At 39.1% G+C, this 26,719-nt stretch overlaps 1 protein-coding gene across 4 annotated transcripts in view; it reads left to right on the forward strand.

Annotated features, from left to right (window-relative positions):
* The window catches only part of IL17REL (interleukin 17 receptor E like), a 52,619-nt gene extending 26,659 nt beyond the window's left edge, over window positions 1-25,960 (forward strand). For 2 of the 4 annotated variants that reach the window (XM_084495081.1, XM_084495084.1), the window contains 14 exons: window positions 2,131-2,240; window positions 3,899-4,013; window positions 8,857-8,901; window positions 9,736-9,875; window positions 10,039-10,110; window positions 11,968-12,022; window positions 13,747-13,910; window positions 16,277-16,324; window positions 17,566-17,623; window positions 18,013-18,158; window positions 20,658-20,717; window positions 21,798-21,855; window positions 23,976-24,030; window positions 24,973-25,960. In XM_084495081.1, the coding sequence (XP_084351207.1) occupies window positions 2,131-2,240; window positions 3,899-4,013; window positions 8,857-8,901; window positions 9,736-9,875; window positions 10,039-10,110; window positions 11,968-12,022; window positions 13,747-13,910; window positions 16,277-16,324; window positions 17,566-17,623; window positions 18,013-18,158; window positions 20,658-20,717; window positions 21,798-21,855; window positions 23,976-24,030; window positions 24,973-25,000 (1,154 nt within the window). In that variant the 3' untranslated portion in view covers window positions 25,001-25,960. The remainder of the gene's footprint in view (window positions 1-2,130; window positions 2,241-3,898; window positions 4,014-8,856; window positions 8,902-9,735; window positions 9,876-10,038; window positions 10,111-11,967; window positions 12,023-13,746; window positions 13,911-16,276; window positions 16,325-17,565; window positions 17,624-18,012; window positions 18,159-20,657; window positions 20,718-21,797; window positions 21,856-23,975; window positions 24,031-24,972) is intronic. The other 2 variants (XM_084495082.1, XM_084495083.1) reach the window with 2 other exon arrangements.
* Window positions 25,961-26,719: the final 759 nt, after the last annotated feature.

The raw sequence follows: 26,719 nt of genomic DNA on the forward strand, positions 1-26,719 counted from the left end.
CTACCAGTGCCCCAAGAATACTGCTGTTATTTCTTGCTCTCTCACATGCAAATATCTACACACATACACAAACGCAAATTCCATCTGCTCCAACAGAAGAAACAGTTTTTGCTTCTGAAATTACAGTTCCCTCTCCGGGAGGGAATTGTAAGGAAATGGGAGACCTATTTACCTGGGATACGGAGAAGGTTGAGGTACTCAATGACTTTTTTGCCTCAGTCTTCACCAATATGAGCTCCAGTCACATAGCCAAAGTCCATGGGACCTGGTGAGATGCATCCATGGGTCCTGAAGAGAACTGGTGGATGAAGTTACTAAGCCACTGTCCATCATATTTGAGAAGTTGTGGCAGTCTGATGAAGCTCCTACTGACTGTAAGAGGGGAAACATAAACCCCGTTTTTAAAATGGAAAAAAGGAAGAGCTAGGAATCTAGAGGACAATCAGTCTCACCTCTGTGCCCAGCAAGATCATACAGAAGATCCTCCTGGAAACTATGCTAAGGCACATGGAAAATAAGAAGGTGACTGGTGACAGCCAACATGGCTTCACTAAAGGTAGATCATGCCCCCAAAATCTGGTAGCCTTCTATGGTGGGGTTACAGCATTGGTGATAGGGGAAGAGCAAACGATATTGTCTGCCTGGACTTGTGCAAAGCATTTTGCACTGTCTCCTGTGATATCTGTCTCTAAATTGGAGAGACATGGATTTGGTGGATGGACCTTAGTGGGTAAGGAATTGTGTGGATGGTTGCAGTCAAAGAGTTGTGGTGAACGGGCCAGTGTCCAGGTGGAGATCAGTAATGAGTGGTATTCCTCGGGGGTCAGTATTGGGACTGTCGCTCTTTAACATCTTTGTTAGTGACATGGACAGTAGGATCCTCAGCAACTTTTCCAATGACATCAAGCTGTGTGGTGTGGTTGAAAGTGCTGGAAAGAAGGAATGTCATCCAGAGGGACCATGACAGGCCTGAGAGGTGGGCCTGTGCAAATCTCATGAAGTGCAACAAGGCCAAGTGTAAGGTCTTACACTGGTCTGGGTTGGGACAATCCCAAGCACAAGCACAGGTTGGTGGAAAATGTATTGAGAGAAGCCCTGAGGAGAAGGACCTGGCAGTTTTGGTTGATGGAAATCTCAACATGAGCCAGAAATGTGTGCTTGCAGCCCATAAAACCATCCATATCTTGGGCTGAATCAAAAGAAGCGTGGCCAGCAGCTTGAATGACGTGATTCTCTCCCTCTACTCTGCTCTCATGAGACCCCACCTAAAGTACTGCATTCTGCTCTGGAACCCCCAATATAAGGACACGGACATATTAGACTGAATCGAGAGAAGTGCCACAAAGATGGTCAAAGGCTGGCGCAGCTCTCCTGTGAAGACAGACTGAGGTAGTTAGGGTTGTTCAGCCTGGAGAAGAAAAGCCGCTGAGGACACCTTATAGTGTTCTTCCGGTACCTAAAGGGGGCCTACAGGAAAGCTGGAGAGGGAATCTTTGTTAGGGAGTGCAGTGATAGGACAAGAGATAATGGCTTTAAACTAAAACAGGGGGGATTTAGATTAGCTATTTGGAAGAAATTCTTTACCATGATGGTGATGAGGCACTGTCACAGGCTGCCCAGAGAAGCTGTGGATGCCCCATCCCTGGAAATGTTCAGGGCCAGGCTGGATGGAGCTTTGAGCAACCTGATCTGGTGGGAGGTGTCCCTGCCCATGGCAGGGGGGTTGAAATTTGATGGTCTTTAAGGTCTTGTCCAACCCAAGTCATTCTATGATTCTATAATTCTGCATCAAAATAAAATAAAGGCACTGAAATGTTTTGGCATAGTTTATTTTTACTAACATCCTGCCATTCATGTGCTTAGTGCGTTACCATTTAGATATTTCCTGGTGTGATTCATGCTTAATCATTTGCATAAGATTTTGTATAATTAAAGCTTTAATTTATAGTAATTTTTAATCCTTGCTCCCACCTTCATTTGTGTGTTATATATGTCCCTCTTTTTTACAGTTAAAATACATGTGCCTTTCACTTGGAAAGTTTAAGATACACTTTGTTTTTTTTTTGTTGTTTTGTTTTTGTTAAAGTTGCTCAAATTACATATTTGAAATCTATTCTTAACTCATTTCAGAAAATATTCGTGGGCTGGAAATATGTTCTCTTTCACTGGACACACAGCAATCTCAGTGCACAAATGTGAGATTTGCCAGGAAAAAAAGCAAGATGCTTAATGGGAAGAAGGTAGACATCAGTTTTTTGGGGGGGATGGATTGTTTTTCATGTAAATGTTTATGAGCCTTTGGGAAAAAAAATGTATTTCTCTTTATTCTCTGATTGACTTTGTGGAAAACTGCAATGAACTATATTCTTCAGCACTGTCAAATCCATGACTGTCACTCCATGACAAAATGTCCTTTTGTAACCAGACATTTGATTTTCTACCATTTTCACACTTCTTCCACTTTCCTTTTATCAAGAGAAGCTGTTTCTGCAAAGCCTACTTTTCAAATCAATTTTGTTAGCTTTCTTTTTGTGATCACCAAATTATGGGGAAGCTTTGTACCTCCGATTGCTAAGAAGCACAATTCCACAGGGACCATTAAGTGCATACAGATTTAGTTCGGTCCAACCATGTCAACAGACTTTACACATTTAGAAGACAGCCAAGTGCCTAAGCACTTCTGTCCTAAACTCATGATAATAATTGCAAAACCAGAGTAGAATTATGTGCTAAACTAAACGCAGAAGTCTTTGTTAAAATTTGCAACTGAAAAAGAAAAAAAAAAAAAAGCCATGCTTGACCCACTCTTTAAAATAGAATAATTTTTGTTTTCAGTTAGGGGTGGATAACTGTTATTAATCCCATACAAAATGTGTTACTTCATGTGATCTGTCACGTTATATTGATTGCATGTGTGAAACAAAGTTCTCCCAAACTCCAGTTGCATTTTACACTCTGTATCACTTGATGATCAAAAGTCCTTATAGACAGTGCAGGGCTGACAATAAACAACTGGTAGCTTTCAGATTAAGGTAAGTTTTATAGGCATGGCTCAACAAACATATGTAGTAACATTTTCTTAGTTTCAGTTGAATGAATATAAATGTGACTTAATGTTACTCTCTAAAGGCATTTGTACCAAATAGAAGTATATCCAGGTGAAAGTGTAGGGTAGTTAGTTACCACTATCAGTGAGGTAGTAGTTGTACTAGTTGTACCAGGTAACTACTACATCAGTGAGATGTACTACTACATCTCACTGATGTAGTAGTTACCACTATCAGTGAGGGAATGACCTACTGTAATTGGACCTCAACTTTTGCCTCCTAAAATACTTTATACTTTCTGTCTCAGAAATGTACTGGAATTAAAAAATCTGCTGAAGTTGCTGTTAAATGTTTAAGCAGCTTTTTTTTTTTCTTCTTTTTTCTTTTTTCTTTTTTCTTTTTTTTTTTTCTTTTTTCTTTTTTCTTTTTTCTTTTTTTTCTTTCTTCTTTTTTCTTTTTTATTTTTTCTTTTTCCTGTTCTGCAACTGTTTGTGCTTGTAATATGCTTGCAAAACTAGGACATCTGGTAGTACAAAAAAACTTTTATCCTTTTGAAGTTCATTGAACATTGGGCACCTGTATTTCTTTTAGGATTATGTGATAGTTTGTAGATAGTTGGATTTCTGGACGTGAAGAATACTAGAAGTAATGATTCTTTTTGAAATCCTTTAGTTTAATGTCATCTGCTTCTTTTACTTTCTTAATGCTACAATATCTGAAGATGTTTAATGATCCTTGTAAATATAAATCAATTTAAATGAAGAATATTGCTTGCTTAATTCTAATAACTAGTGCTTTTCATGTATTCTGGAGTTCACACACAAACCTGGCTTTATAAATGTTTTAAACAGGTGCAGGTACAATTCAATTGCTTTGAAGTCAATGTAGCACAGCACATCTATGTGACCATGAAAACAGTACCAAATTACTGTGACGTCAAGATGAGTCAGGAATACTATGTTGAAGGTAGGAAACCATCTTTAAACAGATTTTTTTTTTCAAGAAATATCTTTTCAAAGAGAAAAAACAAAAGAAAACAAAAACAAAACAAAACAAAACAAAAAACAACCAACCAAACAAATAAAAAACCCACCCCAAACCCAAATGCAAAGCCAACTCACTTTCTGGGAGAGGCTGATCTATGTGGTACTACACTATGTATGCCGGCATCAATTTTATTCTATATTTTCATAATTTATTTAGTGGATGTAGATGTCTGACTTGGTATAAAAAAAAAGAGACTAGAGTTCATATCTCAAAATATATCTTAAACTACTCTATGCATTTCACAGAATCACAGAATCATAGAATTTCCTAGGTTGGAAGAGACCTCAAGGTCATCGAGTCCAACCTCCAACCTAACGCTAACAGCCCTCCACTAAACCATATCCCTAAGCTCTACATCTAAACGTCTTTTGAAGACTTCCAGGGATGGTGACTCCACCACTTCCCTGGGCAGCCTGTTCCAGTGCCTCACAACCCTTTCAGTGAAGAAGTTCTTCCTAACATCTAACCTAAAACTCCCCTGGCTCAACTTAAACCCATTCCCCCTCGTCCTGTCACCAGGCACGTGGGAGAACAGGCCAACCCCCACCTCGCTACAGCCTCCCTTGAGGTACCTAAAAAGAGCGATAAGGTCACCCCTGAGCCTCCTCTTCTCCAGGCTGAACAAGCCCAGCTCCCTCAGCCGCTCCTCGTAGGACTTGTTCTCCAGGCCCCTCACCAGCTTCGTCGCCCTTCTCTGCACCCGCTCAAGCACCTCCATGTCCTTCTTGTAGCGAGGGGCCCAAAACTGAACACAGTACTCGAGGTGCGGCCTCACCAGAGCTGAGTACAGGGGGACGATCACCTCCGTAGCCCTGCTGGTCACGCTGTTCCTAATACAAGCCAGGATGCCGTTGGCCTTCTTGGCCACCTGAGCACACTGCTGGCTCATATTCAGCCGACTATCCACCATCACTCCCAGGTCCTTCTCTGCCTGGCAGCTTTCCAACCATTCCTCTCCCAGTCTGTAGCTCTGCTTGGGGTTATTGCGCCCCAGGTGCAGGACCCGGCACTTGGCCTTGTTAAACTTCATGCAGTTGACCTCAGCCCATCGGTGCAGCCTATCCAGATCCTCCTGCAGAGCTTTCCTACCCTCAAGCAGATCGACACACGCACCTAACTTGGTGTCATCTGCGAACTTACTGAGGGTGCACTCGATGCCCTCGTCCAGATCATCGATGAAGATATTAAAGAGGACCGGCCCCAGCACCGAGCCCTGGGGGACGCCACTAGTGACTGGCCTCCAACTGGACTTGGCTCCATTCACCACGACTCTTTGGGCCCGGCTATCCAGCCAGTTTCTAACCCAACGAAGCATGCGCCAGTCCAAGCCAAGAGCAGCCAGTTTCTTGAGGAGAATGCTGTGGGAAACAGTGTCAAAAGCCTTGCTGAAGTCAAGGTAGACCACATCCACAGCCTTTCCCTCATCCACCCAGCGCGTCACTCTGTCATAGAAGGAGATCAGGTTCGTCAGGCATGACCTGCCTTTCATAAAGCCATGCTGACTGGGCCTGATCGCCTGCTTCCCCTTCAAGTGCTGCATGATGACTCTCAGGAGGATCTGCTCCATGAGCTTTCCTGGCGCTGAGGTCAAACTGACAGGCCTGTAGTTTCCCGGGTCTGCCCTCCGGCCCTTCTTGTAGATGGGCGTCACGTTTGCTAGCCGCCAGTCGATTGGGACCTCCCCCGATAGCCAGGACTGTTGATAAATGATGGACAGTGGCTTGGCCAGCTCCTCTGCCAGTTCCCTCAGTACCCTTGGGTGGATCCCATCCGGCCCCATCGACTTGTGCACATCTAAGTGCCGTAGCAGGTCACCAAACAGTTCTTCATGGATAATGAGGGCCACATCCTGCTCCCCATCCCCTTCCACCAGCTCAGGGTACTGGGTATCCAGAGAACATCCGGTATTGCCGCTAAAGACTGAGGCAAAGAAGGCATTGAGCACCTCCGCCTTTTCCTCATCTCTTGTAACTAAGTTTCCCCCCGCATCCAGTAAAGGATGGAGATTCTCCTTAGTCCTCCTTTTTGTGTTGATGTATTTATAGAAACATTTTTTGTTATCTTTAACGGCAGTAGCCAGATTGAGCTCCAGATGAGCTTTGGCCTTCCTAATTTTGTCCCTGCACAGCCTCGCTACTACTTTAAAGTCCTCCTTAGTGGCCTGCCCACTTTTCCAAAGCTTATAAACCCTCTTTTTCCTCCTAAGATCAAGCCACAATTCTCTGTTGAGCCAGGCCGGTCTTCTTCCCCGCCAGCTCGTCTTTGGGCACGTGGGTACAGACCGTTCCTGCGCCATGAAGACTTCCCTCTTGAAGATCGCCCAGCCTTCCTGGACCCCTCTGCCCTTCAGAACCGCCTCCCAAGGGATTCCACCAACCAGTGTCCTGAGCAGTTCAAAGTCAGCCCTCCGAAAGTCCAATACAGCGGTTTTACTGGTCCCCTTCCTGGCCTCGCCAAGAATAGTGACCTCCACCATTGCGTGGTCACTCTGCCCGAGACAGCTCCCGACGATCACGTCCTCCACCAGTCCTTCTCTGTTTGTGAAGAGAAGGTCTAGCGGGGCACCTCCCCTGGTAGGCTCACTAACCAGCTGTGTCAGGAAGCTATCTTCCACGCTCTCCAGAAACCTCCTAGACTGCTTTCTCAGGGCTGTGTTGTGCTTCCAGGATATGTCAGGGAAGTTGAAGTCCCCCACGAGTACAAGAGCTGATGATTTTGCAACCTCTGTCAGCTGCCTGTAGAATTCCTCATCCGTCTCCTCATCCTGGTTCGGCGGTCTATAGCAGACCCCGACCAGGACACTAGCCTTGTTGTCCCTGCCGATCCTAACCCAAAGGGACTCGACCTTGTCATTCCCAACCTCGAGTTCTACAACCTCGAAAGACTCTCTAATATAGAGAGCCACACCACCACCCCTTCTATGCTGCCTGTCCCTTCTATAGAGCTTATAGCCAGGCATTGCAGCACTCCAGTCATGAGACTGGTCCCACCACGTCTCCGTGATGGCAACCAAGTCGTAGCCTGCCTGCCGCACGATGGCTTCCAGCTCCTCCTGTTTGTTACCCATGCTGCGTGCATTGGTGTAGATGCACTTCAGCTGGGCCATTGCCTTATCCTCCGGCCTTGCCCTTGTTCCCCCTGGCACAGCCCCAACAATCCTAGCCTCAGCCCCATCCCCCTTCCTACCTAGTTTAAAGCCCTCTCAATGAGCCCTGCCAGTTCCTGGCCCAGGATCCTTTTTCCCCTAAAAGATAGGGACCCGTCTGCGGCCATCAGGCCAGGTGCTGAGTAAAGTGCCCCATGATCAAAAAACCCAAGATTTCTGCGTTGGCACCAGTCCCGGAGCCACGTGTTTAACAGGTGGGCTTTCCGTGTCCTCTCTGAACCCCTCCCTGCCACCGTAGGGATGGACGGAAACACCACCTGCACTCCCGCTCCATCCACTAACCGACCCAGTCCCCTAAAGTCCCTTTTGATAGCCTTGAGGCTTCTCTCTTCGATGTTTGTACCAGTTTGCTACCTTGTGACTGACTTGTGATTGAAGAGTGGTCTTTCTCTGCCTGCAGGTTCAACCCTGCATGATCTCTGCACATAGGCTGTCTTCTGTTAGGCCCCAGATAATTTCAGAGATTGAGGAAAGCTTAATAAGAAAGTGTTTATTAGCTAGCTGTTCTATCACCTGTTTTAATGTAAGCGGGTAAGATAAGATAGCATTGGTCCTTTTTTTTTTTTTCCTTTTTGGCGCACAGTGCCTACCATATAAAAGTTGATTTGGCACTGTGGTCCAACCAGTGTGGCTGGTGCAGGAAAGTGGTGGTACAAAAAATGAAGTCAGACCCTTTGCTCAATCCACTGCCCATAATTGTCCTTCCTTCCCATCACCACAGTAGGTGGGCTGCTCTTGCTCATGGCCCTTGGTACAGGATCATCCCTCACACACAGTATCAGGCATGTTATGGCTGCTCAAGAAATCCTTCCATTTTCTTGAATACCCCATAATTCACTACTGAAGTAGATATATACTTTGTGAATGAAGAGGAGAAAAATAAGGCTTTATAAAGCCTAGTTTTAAGCCACTTTACAAGGAGGAAGAAGCAAATGAAAACACAGGAAAATATTTCCTCAGGGAAACGGCAATGTGGGGAAATGAAAGCAAAATACTGGTCTGAGTTAAGAGCACTTATGAACTCATTTAGTTTTTTAAAATCAAGATTTAAATTTCATATATACAAATATTAGATATTAGTTCAGAAAATGTTGGCTAGCCTCTACTTCTAGCAAGCTCCCTAGGAACTAAATACAGTAATTCTTTGCAAGCCTGGAAGAGAATCAGAATAATAAAAATACACAGTTGTTTATAGCAGAGGAATGAGTCTGGTAAACAATTGGAGTGACTTTCAAGGAAAGAATAACTGAAATTGTTATTACTTATATTATTATTAGGTATTGGGTAAAGAAGTGCATTATTGTATCCTAGTTTGCCACATTAAACTGCTGATGAAATTTTACAGTAGAAACCCCACACTAGTGAAATAGCTCCTTAATGCTAGTTAAGGTGTAATCAGTGTGTGTAGTAAAGGTACTTTTGCACTGCCCCTCTGCCCCTACACCATTTGTCTGGAAATTGATGTAAATCAGTCTTTAAAAAGGGGTATATGAGATAGGCTTACTGTTGGTAAACTATTGGATAATTTGGCAGCCTTAGTTACACATCTGTATCAATAAAGCAGCACTGAAGAAACTTCTGGCTTCTATTTTACAGATTGCAAAAACAGTGACGTGGGAAAATATATTCCAGCTTGTTTGGGTGAGCTGATCTTTTATATAACTGGAAGCAGTGAGATATTTCTGGTGACCTGTACAATGATATGTTTTCATAGCTGAATAAGCAGAAAAAAAAAAAAAAAGACAATTTACATCTATTGCTACTTATATATTGGATAGTGAAAGTCCTGGAAATGTTTGGTGTTTCTCTGTATAGACTTGGAAATGCTAGATAGCAGGTAAAAATATTTACAATCTATTTAATACTTAAGTTTTTGAAAATAGGTTTATGTCCTTATCATGCACTTGGTATTACTAGTTTCATATTTTGTCTATAGACAGATTTCATAATCAGGTTAATTTGCAAAAATGCTATCCTAATTTTGGGGTACTTGTGAATAATAATAATAATAAAAAGATACTAAGAAGAAATTTTATTTATCTGACATAATTGCACATATTTTCAAAGAAACAAGATTTCAGCCTTAGGATAATCAGCTTTTGAAGTAGTTATTAGTGTGTCTGTTTCAATTATTTGTATATGATCTACATAATATTTCTCATACTGAAGCTGAAGTACAATCAGCAGATGTCCTGGCTTCTCAATATTGACAATGTTAATTTAAAATTAGTAATATTGAAAGTTTTTATCTTGAAAATTATGATATGTTATAAAATAAGGTGACCTCTAGGAATAACAGTATACAAAAAGAATGAATTCAAATATCCTAGGTAAGAATCTATAAATGTTGAGTTTCATCTCTATCAAGTTACAAGATTCATTCTGTATCTTTTATAAAGCAATAATGAAGTCAGAAATATATAAAGCAATACAGAAGCAGGTGTAATAATTCTACCTTTGACTTCTATTTTTCAGCTGGAAAGTTAGATTATAATGTAGAAAGGGCAAAGAAAATCATATCAGTGAATGTATCCAACTTTCTTCGAGATCAAGATTATTATGTTCGTTTGTGTCACAAATGGTTTACTTGTGAAGATGTGGGACAATTTGCTGTGGTGAGTTAAAGCTTGAAGCATTCCTTTCTTGAACTTGTGTGAGAATTGTATGTAGGAATGTTCACTGAGATCATATGTATAAGAAATAACCTTCTATGTATTTATTTAACTTTATTGAAAGTTATTTACTGTCCTGGATTCATGACCATCTTTTTCATTTCAGATAAAAGGGAAGGACGCTTTAAAATCAGTTTCTCTGAAATATTCTCAGCTACTTCCTTGTCTTTGCATTGAGGTAACAGTCTGGATTTTATGTGTACTTGTGTTTCTGATTAAAGAAATTTTATCTGGTATTTGTGCTAAAAAAAAGGAGGAAAAATCCGTACGAAAAGGCTCTAGAGATATGTTTTTGACTAAGGTTCATCTGACCTTATAGTTATGTAAATGCAGAGGAGATTTTTCAGAAAACACTAATTAAAAAATGGAGATAAAAGGAAAAATGAATACAATTTACATTAATTTATGGAAAGTATTGTGTAAGGCTAATTTGATTTTTTATAAGTAATGGAAAGACAGCAAATTTTATCTGAATTTGATGTAGAAACATGTGAAACTAAAAGATGAACTGAGGAAGCTGGGGCTTACAAGATTCGTATGGTAGATAACACCTCCATGGAGGGCTAATTAAACTACTTCTGTTGAATGGGGCAGTACTAGTAGAAAGGTTATTTAAGGATCTTAGGTCTGTCTATATAAGGTCTATGTAAGACACTTAGGTCTATATAAGACACTTGGGTCTTATATAAATATTTTGGGTGATCACATGGGCACAGAAGGTGGGAATGTGTTAATGAGATTTGCTGAAAATGCAGCTGAGTGGTGTAATTGAAGAGAATCAAGAGACTGGATATCTTCATATGTGAAATAACTGAAGGAGGATGAAGTATGAAGTCCATGTTCGTGTATGTGGTCTGATAAAACAACTTGTCCATTGTGAGTCCTACTTTAGAACTAACTGCGGAGGAAAAAAATCTAGATGTAATAGTTCATCATACGATGATTAAATGAACATGCTTACATGATGTAAATTTGAACAAAGGTCTACTGGGCTAGATTATTCTAAGCTAACACAAAAGTAAATGTAAGGCTTTCTATGGAATAATGTAGGCAAATCTTGCATCTGTATTCAATAATGATTAGCAAAAATGGAATGATGTCCATTTTTGATGTCCAGATGTAGATATCTACATTTGTATTAGATGTCCAAGCTCTTTAGTCAATGGTAATCTGGCTAATGCAATCAGCAGAGCCTATAAAGTTACTCAGTGAACCAAGAGTATTTGCTTATTGAGATGAGCTGGATAGAACTGTAGACTCCACTGGCTGCATTGTCTACATCTTCATATGGCCACTGTAATAGGAATTTAGGCATTTAATCTACATTCAGATGTATATATTTTAGGCACCTTATCTCGCATACCTTGATATGCGAAATACGCAAGTTGAACCAGGAGGTCTCTTCCAAACCTAGTGTATTTTGTTTTATTTCACTCTGAAAGGTGGGAGATCACTAGAAAGATATTATTTCTCCTATCATATATATAGAAAATCCCATAATATGACTGCTGAAAGAACAGATGGGGACTGTGAGTAATAAATATATTTGCACATGAATCTAAATAATTAGGTTATAGTAGCAGACATGCGTTAGATACTTGCAGGATTGGGTTAAGTATTAGTCCTCAGATTTTAGGGATACATTCTTAACCATAACAAAAGCCATGAGATCTTGTATTATGATTCTCTATTGTTTTTGGTTACCCCTAGAATATAATGACAGTGTAAGAAACAATGAAAATCAAACTGTAAGACTTCCTAAATGAAATTGGGCTAAAATATATGACTTAGAAATAGAAGGAATATAGGGGTAGAAGAAATCACCTTAGTTTATGAGCTCCATAATGAACCCCATAATGATGAACAATAAAACAGATATCTAGTGCAAAATATACTTTAAAAAAATGCTTCCCCAAACTAATAAACATAGCATACGTGTCTTTGGTGGGATGTTTGTTCTGTCGCATTCTTTCTGAAATGTTAAAAACTCATGTTCCTGAAAATCTCTAGTTAACGGAAACTTTTTGGGTTATAGGGTTGGCTGGCAGTTCCAGATGCAAGGAGGATACAACTTTGTCCCTTTGAAAATGGCAAGTATTTTGTGATTACTCTTTATCTGACTGTTTTTCAGCAGTTCCAGTAATATGTCACAATTTGAAATTAATCTAAGGTGAAAACCAGGCATTGCAAAACTGCAAGGAAATCGTCACATTGTTATATTGTGGGTAGACGAAATAACTTTCAGAACAAATTGTTCATAAAATTTCTGCCAATATAAACACTAAGTAACTTTCTAGTCATTTCCCACATTTTCTGAAGTCACATGCAAGGAATGCTGACGTGAGGAGAGGGCTTTGAAGAAAGATTTGAAGAAGGTTCCTGACACCTATCTTGAAGGAGAGACTGGAGAGATGAAGAAAAAGTCACTCTTTCCTCCCCCCCCCCCCCCCCCCGTCAAGAGGAGCATTTTTAAAAATTTATTCTCTAGTGTCAGTTATAACACATAGGAGAGTAGATAACCAGGCAATAAAATCAGCTTGCCTACTTATTTATTATAATAGATATCTCAAGCTAGCTCATTACGAGCAAGAACAAGAAATGAATGAAGGTGAAAACATGTTTTTAAACACATTTTGTTATCAAACAGGAAACCAGTAATAAATAGAAGATTATTGGGAATTCAGAAAGGGAAGTTAATGGGAATTGAGAAAGATGACAGTTAACTGCATATGGAACATCGTATACATAATGGGAAACTATTTGCATAAATTGTTCCAACAAAGTCAGATTTTGGTCTGAGATGACAGCTGAAAATGAAATTCTCATATTGTATAGGTCTTTACCAGAAGTTCTACCAAGGAGATAGAAAAAGTACATCCTGACGAATAGTTTTATTTTGTTTAGTCCAGCATAAGTACTAGTATATTTTTGATCCAGATGATGCTGAGTAGTAAGGGATTTTAGTATTTGATTAAAAAACAAACAAACAAACAAAAAAACACAACAAAACAACCTCTGAGAACAATTACAAACATCAACCTCCAGCAGTACCTCCAAACTCCATTAAAATGCATAGATATCCACTGCAATGCTTTCATGTTCTTGCAGGACCAATACATTTGTGTTAGAATGGAAGCAATTTCCTCCTCAGTTAACCCAGGCTTCACTGTTGGTTTATTTTGTTGTGGCAGAATATAGTGACTGTGACAGTACCATCCCTTTGCAGCAATGGAGTGCAGTTTGACTAAATAAAAAGGGAAAATACACTATTTATGCAATGGAGAGCACTTACAGGAACGCTCATGCTCTTTCTATAGCTTACATATTCATTGCGGTACGTGCATGTAAGTTCTTCAGAACACTCATGGAGCCTGAGCCTCCAGTGCCAGGACCTCCAATCATTAGCGTATGAATTCATTTGAATCTACCATATACTGAAGGTCCTTGGCTAGAAATGTACTTGCATTACACTCCTTCTATGATTGATAGTCAAGGAATGCAATTCCAGGAGTTTATGTGACCTACTTAAGATCTAAAGCAACATTCCCTGGTGATGCCTATCTGTCATAGTAGGAGACTGACCAGGCTAAGCTCTCAGGTTGATGAGATGATCTGTACAGCAAATGCCAACACTTCAGTGGGATGAATTACTGTTTTACACTGTCACAGCATGAAACACTCCTGATTGGTGTAAATGACAAGGGAACAGAATTGCAATGGTTTTAGTTTTAAGCACATACATAGGTACCAATTTTAGGAAAGGTTTTTATTCATTTTTTGACATTTTGAACAATGTTTCTACTTTTTCTCACAGATACAAAGGTGCTATGGGATAATATTGTTTATAATCCAGCAACACAAACCCTAGCTTGGGAACCAGCTTGTCCTGTGCTTGTCACGGTTAACCTATGCAGATTAACAAAGTCTAATGACCACTGTGAAGATATACAAAACTCTTCCAAACATTCTCCTGAGAAGGTAAGAGCTATGCAGATATATTCAACCACTGAGAGTGAAGGCCATGACCAAATCAATGCATAACATGAACAGCTAGACTTTGGAATAAGAGCAGTTGCAAATTCCTCTCTTCTTCTCTGATACTTAAAACTATTTATAACCACAGTCTCTTCTTGTACTCTAACCACATAATTTATTCAGAAAGCTCAATAATGGCTGACTCACTACTAACAAATAAAATGTGGAGATGACTATAAAGCTAGTAATGTTTACTAAATTCTTTGGGGTCAATAGGGTCTGCTTTTCATTTATAGTAAAGACATGATTCATCTTCCCTGACTTTGCTGTCTAAAAGATAGGTGTTCAAATCTGAACTATTCATCTCAGATTCCCTTTAAAGTAAGCAAATGAAGCAGACATACTCAAAGGACAACTCTTCTCATCTGATGATGGGTATATAAAAAAGTCCAGAGGGATACATCTCTGAAGGTACCCATTTCTCTTCACTGAGTTTCTCATTTCACGTTTCTCTTCACAAATGACAAGGGTCTATTGTGATTGGATTGGATATTTAACATTTAGACATCTAAAATATAATTGAGATGAATCTAAATCTCCTTAGATCTTACTGGAGAGGTAATGGTACCTTGATAGGTCATGGTAGTTTTATACTCTATTAAGATCTCTTTGAAATGACTGCCTCAGCCTGGGTTCAATGTCTTGAAATTGTGGGCATTGCTCAGTTCCTCCAGCATTTATATTCTAAAGTTGAAAAGGAATTTAAATGCAATTATCTTGAACTGCTATGTACTTCAACCATAAATCTCACAATACTGAATGTATTGGATTTATGAGGATGGTTAGAATTCCTGCTTTCATCCTGAAAAGTAAGTTTCAGGCTTTCTTGATTGTGAAGAGCTAGTAAACTTTATGTAACAATTCAAAAAACAAACCAATCAAATACAAATTCTTAATTTTTGAAACTTTATGAGTCTTATTCTGATGAAATGATCTGGGGGAGTTGACTCAAAACTTTTGAATGCTTTTTTGATTAGGAAAGTGTTTTGATTGGCCAAGTGTTCAGTGATTGTTCAGATTCACCATGTTATGTGTTTCAGCAAAGCTTTGATCTTGCAAAAACAAATATATTTAATTTTACACATGTGAATGGTCCCTATGGGATTCATCATCTGCTGACAACAAGCACAGCTCATTCATTGCAGTAGAAAAAAAAAGAAAAGGAAAAATAAAGAAGCATATAATGAGATTTGGCTGGTAATGGTCATATCTATTACTCAGAACACAGTGCAAGGTTGGTTTATTACAGACAATGAGTGTTTTCCTGTACTTATTGCTTTTAATGGCTGAACAAATATTATTGGAGAGGATGAATTTTTCTATTCCATTGCAAAAAGTTTGGTATTACAGAATCACACATTAAATTTAGTCCATTTCTTATACTATAAACCTTGAAGAACATTTGTATACTGTGCTGGAGACAATTGCAGAGATTCCTCCAATAGTACCAGCTTCCCAGTAAATCCACACAATGCTGCACACTCTAAAACTATGCACTTTTAGGCCCAAATGCTATGTAACTGTTCTCTCTAATGAGGATGGGGCTTTCTCTATCAATGGCAATTCTGTCTCCACTTCTGAATGGATTCTCATGGAAATATCTTCTGTGAACCTACTGTAGATAAGCCTAAGTACATCCGTTGTGTTGTCCTCAAAAAAGCTACATGAAAGAGGTGTTACTTTGGTCATGATACTATGTTTTGTGTGTTGGATCCATTGTGCTCAGTCACGTGAGCAATGGTGTTTGTTATAGTAACATCATTTAATAGGTACTAATGGCTTATATGAGAAAAGGCTTTTTATGGCGAAGCCTTTGGGGAGGTAAACAATTGTTAATCAAGAATGTGACTTTTTTTTTTTTTAGGTTTCTAAAGTTCAGTCTATGTTTAAGTTTTTTCTTGAATAGGGATACTGAAAATTGAGAATTTTCTAAACTGAAGGTGGAAGTCTTAATTCAACAACAATGTTGAGTATATGTTTAAATGGTCTGCAGTACTGTTGATCGGTGGTAAAAAAGGGACTGGAAGGAGACAACTGTGTAACCAGAATTTTGTACGAGTCACCACAAAATCAATTAATTAAACTCTAAAGGGTCAGGCTGACTATAAAAATGCTACATTACAGATAAAAAGAAGATAATTATTCAGTAACCCAATTTTCTCACTATTTTATGTGAGTAACTTACTAAGATGTTTATAAAGCAAATAAACCAGTTCCTTTCTCAGTAATAAAACCAAGAAAATTTGGGGTAATTAATTTTCTGACACTAGCCAATGAAACTAGCTAATGACAAGTGCTGTCTTTTCAAGCAGGTTAAGTATTCTCGTGTGGACACTCACCCGAGGCTTTGCATGAAGGTACAGTGATTTATTTGTACAAGATATCTTTCCTGTCCTCTGTCTGTCAGCTTTAAAAAATGAATTGCTAATATTCTTTAGGATTAATGTTTTGTTTTATAGCTCTGATGACTAGGAAGTAAGAATGAAAGAAATGTGAAAGATTAAATTAATAACAGTGTCGTGGTTTTACCCAGCTGAGCAGCTGAACTCCACCACAACCACTCTCTTATTCCCACTCCTCAGAAGCAGATGGGGAGAAAAAAGTGTGCTGGCAAGAGAAAAAAAGCTCATAGTTTGAGGTTAAGATAATCTAATTAAAGGGAAAAGGAAGAGGAAGAAAACAAGACAAGGCTGCACAGAAGCATGCAGATAGAAAAAAAACATTATTTTATATTTCCCATCAGTGTTTGGCCACATCCTGGGAAGCAGAGCCTTGATACAGTGGTTGTTTGGGAGGACAGACGTCTTCATAATGAGAGACGTCCTTCTCCTTCCCCCTTCCCTCCTTTTACTGCTGAGTGTGACACCATCTGGCATGGAACATCCCTTTGGTTGGTTTAGGTCAGCTGCCCTGGTTATGTCCCTTCCCCACCTCTTGCCCACCCTCAGCCTGCAGGATCAGGCGTTTGGAGGGAGTCCTGATGTTGCCAGCACTGCTCAGCAATAGACACAACATGAGTGATACCAGGGCTGTTCTAGCTACAGGTGTACAGCACAGCACTGTGTGGGCTGCTGCAGGGAAGGGTGACTCCATCCCTGCAGACTCAGTACAAGGAGGTTCTTTGGAAGTGCAGCAGCAACGATAGGACATGGGTCAGATTGTGCCCTCCATTTTCACCACTTAAAAAAAAGGTCATATATGCAAACTCTGAAGCTTGCATTAAACTTAATGTGGAATATTGCCCATATTGAATATTCAATAATAAAAATGATCGATACACTACATTTGCTGGAGTACTGTTTATTATTCCAGGTGAGAAAAAGTGCCACGTAAGATTAATATAGGCATATTATTATTTTCTTTTAGGCTACTTTTAAGTCAATGGAACTACATGTTTCTGTAAAATTTAGTGTGTGTGTAAATGTCTGAAGAATTGTGGACCTAATTTAAATCAAGTATTGGAAGATACTATAAAGCAGGAAAGCTGTGAATTCTTTTTCTGCACCTTTTTGGAATGCACTGATTATCTCTACTTGAATCTGTAGCTACAGAGTGAAATTTAAAAATCAGTTTTCCTAACCAATTTCTCCGGTTTCAGTTTACAACCAAGCAAGGCTCTTGGGTTAAATGTCCATTCGCACATGGAGAATTTCCAGGTAAGCACATTTTTTTACTACATATTATTAAATTAAAATAATAATAATAATAATAATAATAATAATAATAAATCACTCACTCACCTTCTCCAGTAAGTAACCTTTCACTTTAGAAATGTATTCACATCACTGTAGCTTATAAATTATAGCAAAGAGATTTGACAGCTTGTTAATTGTATGTATAAACTTCCCGGTAGGTTAAGTGTTTATCAGTATGAAGAAGTAATAAGAGAATAATAATGAAAAAGTAATGAGAAAAGTAATGAGAATAGTTACTTTCTCATTAGTTACTCAACTAATTAAAAAGGTTTTGTTTTAAATACACCAATTTGAAATATAAAATATGGTCTTGCACATCTAAAAATAAGTATTTCCCCCCCTAATATCAGCTTGGAAAATGAGAACTGCTGCAGTTGCTGATCAGATACAAGTTTTCTTCACGTCCCAAACCAAGGCACACTTCTCAGTGCTTGTGTGTAACAAGACACAGCTGGCCTCATGTGACTCACTTGGGATGCACCATTCAGTCTCTGTGGTTTGTATATATTATTTCTTCAAGACTGGCATACTTTTTATGAAATCTGTGTTTGTTTATTATTCCATTTATTGCTCTGCAGCTTGAAAGCATTGATAAACACATGCATGTACTTATTGGAACAATTACCAGAACATTTAAAGCACGTAGTTCTAATTCTGACCTCACTCTGTGCAAAATATAAATAAGGATGCTGAAGTCAAATAGGTCACATCAAAGAAAGTGACTATTGAGTAGAACCTTCTTATTCTTTTAACATCGTTTTGGTAGTGCACTCTTTGTATTATGTATATATAAACTATTAGCTTTTCATATATTGGTCACTGATGCAACTGATCTCAAATCTCACTCATGAAATAGAAGACTTGAGGCATACTTCCACAATGATCTTGAGCCACTCTAAATCTCATGGCTGCCAAAAAAATCTCAATACAGAAAAAGGTGAGTAGTCAGCCAAATTAACTGTACGAGCCATCTGACTGTGTGAGTACACAACTGCTTCTTCCAGCAAAAGGAAGGGAGAGAGGAGAAGATTGTTGAAGGGTGAGACTGCTATTTCAGGCAGCAGCTTGTCATGAAATGGGAGCCTCATTCCTCTCCTGCAGCTAAGCATGTATCCCATATGTTTTCAGTGCAGCACTGTGGCTTGCCCTTGCCCTTCAGGCCTGCGTACCAATTACCGTGTTGGCCTGACCTGTGATCTGTTGGGAGGTACATCTGGAAGGCAGGGTCAAAGAGCTTAAGAGTGCTCATAACATTATTTTTCTATTAGGAGAATATTAGCAAAATAGTTTGTAGGAGCTGTAGGCACCCTGCTGTTTCAACTGCCAGCTTCTCAGTAGTCTTATGTCCACCCCCAAAGGTGTGCTCTTGCCATTGCCCTGCCTACGAAGCATATGAGATGTTGCATGACAGATTTTGAGAAAGTTGAGAAATCTGTATCTTATGATTTGTACTGTTATTCCTTGTTGTGTCCATTGAATTCTCTTCATGGGGTTGTGTTATAGAAGACACAAGCATACTGTAGTTCCTACACCTGTCCTCTTTAGGATATATTCTAGCTGTAGTTTGTCACTGTCTGCATGTATAAGCTGCAACTGATTTTTGAAGTACCTCTGATCCTTTCAGTGTGCAGGGTGCACATACCAAGGGGTAGTTGACAAGCAGGTAACTATGAAGCAGGCAACTTCTTAAACTCAAAGGGGTGGACACTGAATTTATTTTCTAATAAATCAGTTTTGGTTTTTATTACATCTCTGGTTCCAAGTGTAACAGACCAGCTGTTAAAAGCAGAGATTTCCAACTCTGAGTTTTGTTGCACAAGCTGAAGATGTGCTGAAGTGGTAACTGCACTGTCAAGAGATTTCAGAGCTGAGAGCGCAGGTGGAACTATCAAGAGTCTGTTCTAACAGGGCAAGATATCTGGGGAAGTGCTGTATTACTGGCAGAAATGGAGATCTTTACAGTACCAGAGTTGTCAAAGACTATGTTCAGTGAACACTTAGCAGTGGCACTTCCTTTCAGATGGCTTATTTCAAATAAAATCTGTGGAATGTAGACTTTCAGTTTTAAAGGTTCCCTGTGTGAATTGCAAAGTAAGAAAGGTAATGGTAGAGCACTGATAAGTCAGAGCCAGCTGTTATACTGTGTCTTTCATGAAGGGCACTGCTGCATTTAGAAAGGCTTTTTCCTTCCCTCTGGTACAAAGCTGTGATTTCCTCTGCTACTCTGACACTATGGGAACCAATGTAAATTATGTACAGTTCCTGTCTTACCACTGTGAGCAATACACACAAAATTTTCATCATGATTTAGCTTTGTGTTCCCAGAAACCGATGTTCCTTCTAGTAATCACTGTTCAGTTGTGCTTGAGCAAGAACACATTCACCTAATTTACCCCAAATTATTTTAGGAGTTTGCCACACTAAAGAAAACGGTGTAGGATGCAAAATTATTAGTGGACAAACTAACACTGTTTTGAGGACAAACCATAAACAATCAAATGTTAAGTGTCAGGACAGTCATTTAGGACAATTTTACCCTAAGGCTGAGCTTGTTCTTGGCATACAATATGATCGGAAACCCACAAGAACTGCAAAGAAAGGGTTATTCCTTCAACTCACATACACCAGGGGATAGAAGTGAAGATGTTCAGTGGCTAACATGGTGTCAGCAGGCTTGGCAGGGAGTTTTAATACTCCCTTTTTTAATACTCCTCCATTTTAATACTATGTACTTCACAAAATGCAGGAATATTAGCTCTCTTCCTGTGCTGTCCAAATTGTATTTAGCAAAATGACACCAACTGCTGATGGTTATAGAGAGCTAGAGGTATTTCTGAAAATAAGTAACCTTCCATAATGAATGTATACTTTATTAATTTTCCAGCATAGTAGGACATGTACTATTATTGGCAAAGGAACCAGAGAGGTGGAAAGAAAAATACATTTTCTTTGTTCTGAGGTGTGGAAAATAACTTCTTTCTTTCTTACTCATTAGGGTGATTCTGTATCAATCACTATGTCACAGGAAATGTGTGGATCAACAATTTGCATTCAGGTATGAGTCTTGATTTTGCCAAGTACTATGTACAAAATAAACACATCATCATTAATCCCCTTCCCTCCATGTTCCCCCTCCCCCCCCTTCCCCCCAATAAAACAAGCAAACAAACAAACAAACAAAAAACAGCTGGAACTCCCATAGCTTCCTCCTCCTAACCAGATCTGATCACTGTGCAAATGGAATTGGCAAAGAGCGTTATTTATGGCTTGATGCACTGCCACCACCTCTTGTTGAGATGATATTAATTAACAGAGAAGGTGCTCTCCACAATCTTTCCTCTTTGTAAGTGCCAAATAAAGGAATATCAACAGGGAATTGTTAATCCGGTCTTTATAGGTTCCTTTGTAATAGTTAGCTGAAAGATCCAAGCAAATCATAGATGAATCTTTCAAAAATTGACATTAGCTAGAAAGGTTAGGCAGTTAGCTAACAGTACACTAAGTACAAAGTATGCTGGAATTAGCACTCCTGAAAGCACAGCAGAGCAAATTTCTGACATTTATGCTACACCGCTGTAGCTAAACTACTTTAAGACAACATTAATAGAAAATGATCATGAAGATGATAGGTTTATTCCTCTCTGGAGTTAATGTTCTCAACAGACACCAGACAAGAGTGACTGGCAGCCAGAGCTATGAGGCTCCAGCAGCTGCCCTGGAGGGCCCTTGCCAGCTTCACTTTTTGCTGTTAGGAAGAAAAGGACAGGATGAAAGTGAGATTGGCAAAAGCCTTCTTGGCAAGGAGAGTTATTTTTCTTTCCCTGGTGGAAAGTCAGATTCGGTGATAAAATTGATATTCTCCAGTATAAATTGTTTATTGTGTAAATAATACATTGTTGGAGTATAATTCTCAAAAAAAAAAAATAAAAAATCTGATTAGCTTTATCCTCTGGAAACCTAAAAGTGATTGCGTCTCACTAGACCACAGTCTCCATATGCATTTATTTAAAAACAGATTAAGAGTGCAATCTGTTGAGTAGACTAATAAAGCAATGCTTTATTATTTATGTCAACAGAAGTATTTAGTAACAGTACTGCTGAAAGTGGAATAAGACTCAATTATTTCTTTTACAAGGGCTGGAGGACAGATGTAGATTATTCAGTTCCACTGCAGATCTGTGATATCCACTGTGGTAAGTATTAACGATAACAAAAGAAAAATTAGGTCTTGATTGTACGGAAGAGAGCATCTCAGGTGAAGCATGCTTTCATTGAGAAACTGAGATAGGATTCCTCTGACTATATGTCAATGTCTACATGTGAACTAGATATGCTCAGCTTCCTTTATAGACAATGTACTCATACCTGAAGTAGTTTTTAATTAGCTACTGCAAGGGCAACTTGTGTGGCTGTGTTTTCTCTGCTTCTTGGTTGAATTTTCTAGCCTGTGCCAAGTTCTGCATACCACACCTATATTTACCTTGCTGTTGGTACATGAGTTAACTAGTTAAGAACAATCCTTGGCAAGTAGGCACACAGTTCTGTCACTGTAGTGATTGCAGCATAGCCCTACTGTTAATCCTCCACCTCTGCAAATGGGATGGTGGAAGTTCTCTCCACTGAAGCACTCTGAGGATATTACTGTGATTTGAGGTGCACTCAGATATGCTCACGATGCCAGAGGATTCTGAATCTCCAAATCCTAAGAGTATGTCACTATAAAAGCTAGTGAATTTGCAGTAAAAGCCTTTGGGGTTTATAGCAATGAGCAGAGGATTAGATTGATTAGAATTAAAAAGTCTGAAAGGAGTCAAGCTGAGAGAAGGCTCAAACTGAGCCTTCTCATTGCCAAAAAAACTCCCCAAACCCACCCAAGCAAACACTGTCTCTCCCAGTTCATTATAAAAACAGCAATTTCTATGACATATTTTCTGATACTTAAAAGGAGGGGGCTTGAATTTGTAGTCTAACTGTATATCTCTGCAAGCACTGGCATACCACTAGTTCCCTTTTTTCTGTACTTACAAACTCATAACAAGCCCACTCAAGGTGAATCAATTAAATACTGAGTGATGTGATTCATGTAATCTGTATGCATTTTCCTTATTCATAGTTTCCTTTTAACAAACGCGAAGGATATGACAAAAGCATCTAAAATAACAGAAGGCTCCAGAGATGGCAGCCTGGGAATTCCCCGCTGCTTTATAGTATGAAAGAACAGGTCTGTGTATTAAATGAAAATGGTGGAACACTGAAAATCGAGTAAAGAACTTTTTGGACGTTATTTGATTAAAATGTGGAATTTGTCATCCTAGTCTCTGTTCTGATGAAGAATTTGTGGAGATACTGTGAAAATTGATATTGTGAGGAAAAAAAATAAAAGATAAACTGTGCATATCAAGTACATCAGAACTGTAATATGTGATCGCTTTTTTGTATGAAGGATACATGCAACACACTTCATGGCTTCTGCCAAAATTCATATTTTTGGGATAATGCCATCCATATTAGCAGGGGGATGAATTGATCTCTGCCATCTGATCAGGAGGGGATTACTGAAACTTCCCTCTGAGACAGGTGGAGCAAGCCAGCATCAGTGATGGGACACTGAACTGTGTGGGTCCAGATCATTGACGTAATTCTTGTGCTCTTAATAGCTCATTGGGAGTCAAAACTGCTTGTTTTGTCATGTGTACTACTAAGAGTTTTGAATTCTCAAATGTTTATTTTCTATAACAAAAATGTTCACAAGTATTAGCTTTTCAAAATCAAGAGATGATGAAAGTTTCTTAAAGACTATTTCATCTAGGGTGTCTTTGAACCTAAGATGCTACGAGAAACAATCCACACAAGGACAAAGGGAATATTAAAGATGGGATCTGTCCATAATTTGTGACAATTTAAATTGTATAAAACGTCAAAGTAAATGAGAAACGATCTTATGATGGCATAGTGAAAATACTTACTATATACATTTTTTGTGAAATAGAAATCGACAGCATTACTACATTATGTTAAAGGTACCATGCAGCACCAGCATGCCTGAAAGAGCAGTGATGTTATTAACATACATTTTGTTATTCAAAACCAAAGGCAAAACTTTGCTTTCCTTTCCATTTTTTTTTTTTCTTCTGCCCACTTTTCTGGATTCTGTTTAATGCAGCCAAATATTCTGAGACATTAGTTCACCCATTTAGGAAGAAACATATATATTCTAAATGCAAAAAATAACCTGAATAAGTTAATGTGAAAATAAATATATGAACCATAAGGAAAACACAATGGCAGCTTACATTTGAACTTGTTTCTTTAGGTTTTCGTGGACACACATATGGTAATGGAAGCCCCGCAAAGGCCATGACACACAGGTATTCAGCCATTCTCTTTAATGCATTGTTTAAAAACTCTTAGTAGTTGACAGAGTTGTTAATCCTGAAAACATACCATTACTCTTGCTAAAGAACAGAAACAATGTCAAAGTGAAATTTATACTTACTGTCAGGAATATCAGGTTCCTGTCTGTCCCCTCTTCCTGTCCTCTTGATCTCTCTATATACAGTCTGGCATCAGGGGTAGCAACCTTGCTGCCAAAGACTGAGGACTAAAGGAGACAATTAACCAGTGAAAATAAGAAGATTGTAAAGCGATGAACTTCAAGAACCCTAGAACAATCTCAGATTTGCTGAGCATGACCTTCATATTATTAGCATCTGTTTCCTGCTTTTTCCCTAGCATTTGCAGGGAGATCACAGTCCCCTCTGTGCTCTCACTCATTGGATACATCTGCTCAGCTGTTCCACTGTATCTTTTCATTCCCATAACTCTTTTTGAAACAAGGGCATTTTTTTCCTATGCAGTAAAAAAAAATAAATCGGTAATTAATGCAGCCAATGTATGTATGATCTTGGCAGGACCCTGAGATTTTCAAAAACTTTTCCTTCAAGAAAGTCCTTTGAGAGGCAAACTAGAACAGTAAGAGCAACCTAGAGCTCCATAAAGAGTAGAGATGCTCTGAAAAACCTTTGTTTGAAGATGAGAAAAAGATGCAGTCCTGCAGAACATATGCATCTTTGATTTGAGGCAGTCTTTGCCTTTTGCCTTGCCAGAAGATACCATTCAGAAAGAACCATCTAATTTTTCTTCATTTGTTCAAAATGACTGAGTGATTTGGATAGTGACAGTCAAGTCCTCAAGGTAGAGGTAAATTGTTAAGTTTACTGTTAACTGCAACAGTATAAATGCAATGAAATCTCCCACAGTTCTGAGAAAATGAAAAAAAATAAATCTCACCTCTTCTGTTTCTCCCCCAGAATGAAGAGTATGCATTCCTTGCATTGAAGTTAACAACACACTTTCAATTTCCATAGTGGCTTTGCAACATCAAGTTGTATTTTGGTGTAACTTGCAAACTGTTATCTCTCACCTTAATAAATTCCCCAAATTACTGTGGGATTATTCAAATGGGTGAAGAATTTAGCAAGTTATGCCTATTTTAATGTGTCCAAAAGAAGCTGGATTATGATTCCTCATTTCCCAGTATTTCAAAACAAACCGTGTCTTAGATCATGTAGTTAGAGAACCCTTAGATCATGTAGTTAGAGAATCAGGTTCACATTTTCCTTTGAAATTGATGTTTTTGATATCATATACTATAAATAAATACTTTCACAGTACCTCATGTACCTATGGAACAAGAATTTCAGACGTTCTTATTTGTAACTTCCCTTTTTAAACCATAAGCAAAAAGTTTTTGGGAAATGAAGAATAGAGGAAGTTTTCTCATCTTTGTTACATTGTCTTTCTTTGTAATTTCCTTCATTTTCTCATGCCATGACCTCACCATGACAGACCATATTCCTTAAATATATCTAACTGCTTTCTGTGTTTGCATTTGTATTTGAATTGGAGATGACTTTCCCATTTGTCTGAGGAGGTACATGTCTTCAGTTTGATACCTATTTAAAACTGTCATGTGAAAATCCAGCCTACCTAGAAGGAAACAGTTTGGTGGAAGTAATTGAAGTATTTTTTTTCCCATTATATCAGTATTTATACTTAACAGTTGAGAATAATATTACACACTGTACTGATTATCAAACATTTGGGCTTTATTTCAATGAATACTCCTGTCAAACATACTTACTTCCTGTTGTGTAACAAGGAAATAAAGTCAATTAAAAGATGATTAATAACAAATCCTGAAACCATGTGGAATTGCTCATGTGGGATCAGGAAGATGGGTGGGGAGCAAGGGTCTGGAAGAAGAAGCTGATCAATAAAAAATATTTTCCACCTGAATGTGTTTTTTTGTTTCAAGACTTAAAAGGAACAATTTACAGAAGACTTACAAATGGTGTAAGAGATGTAGCTGCTACATTGAAGCACAAGTTTTTTGAGTGGCCCTCAAGAGGCCAAATGGTGCTTGGCTCTAAAACTTAAATACTAAAACTTAATTGTCCACAGTGCATACCTCCTAGATATATTCTTATTCCATTCAGTGCCACAGCTCCAAATGCAGAGGCAGGAAGGCATCACCTCTAAAGCATTTGGTTACTTGCTTTGGCTGTGAAACAGAAGCACCGATCTAGTCAGACATCTGCTTTTCCTTTAATACCCTTCCAATTGCAGCCAGAAACAACACATTAAACAGAGAGATCATTGTAACATTAGTCTCCTCACTTTCATCCAGTGGAAAAGTATTTTCTGTAGGAAGGGTTGGTTTATGTGGCAAGGGTTTGGTAGTGGGGGTGGGGGACTGCAGGGGTGGCCTGTAGGAGAAGAGTCCAGAAGCTGCCCCATGTCAGATAAGGGCCAGTTCCAGCTGGCTCCAAAAGGGACCTGCTGCTGGGCAAAGTCGAGCCAATAAGTGATCTGCTCTCTGTGAGAGCAGATTTAAGAAAAGCAAAACCAAAAACAAACAAACAAAACTGCTGTGCAACAGCAGCTGGGAGAGAGTGAGAACCAGCACTGCAGACCCTCAGGTCAAGGCAGGAGGAGGGCAGGAGGTGCTCCAGGCAGGCAGCAGCTGTTCCCCTGTGGCCTGTGGAGAGGCCCCTG

This window comes from Aythya ferina (genome assembly GCF_964211825.1).
Source record: "Aythya ferina genome assembly, chromosome: 1".
NCBI classification, from domain to species: Eukaryota; Metazoa; Chordata; class Aves; order Anseriformes; family Anatidae; genus Aythya; species Aythya ferina.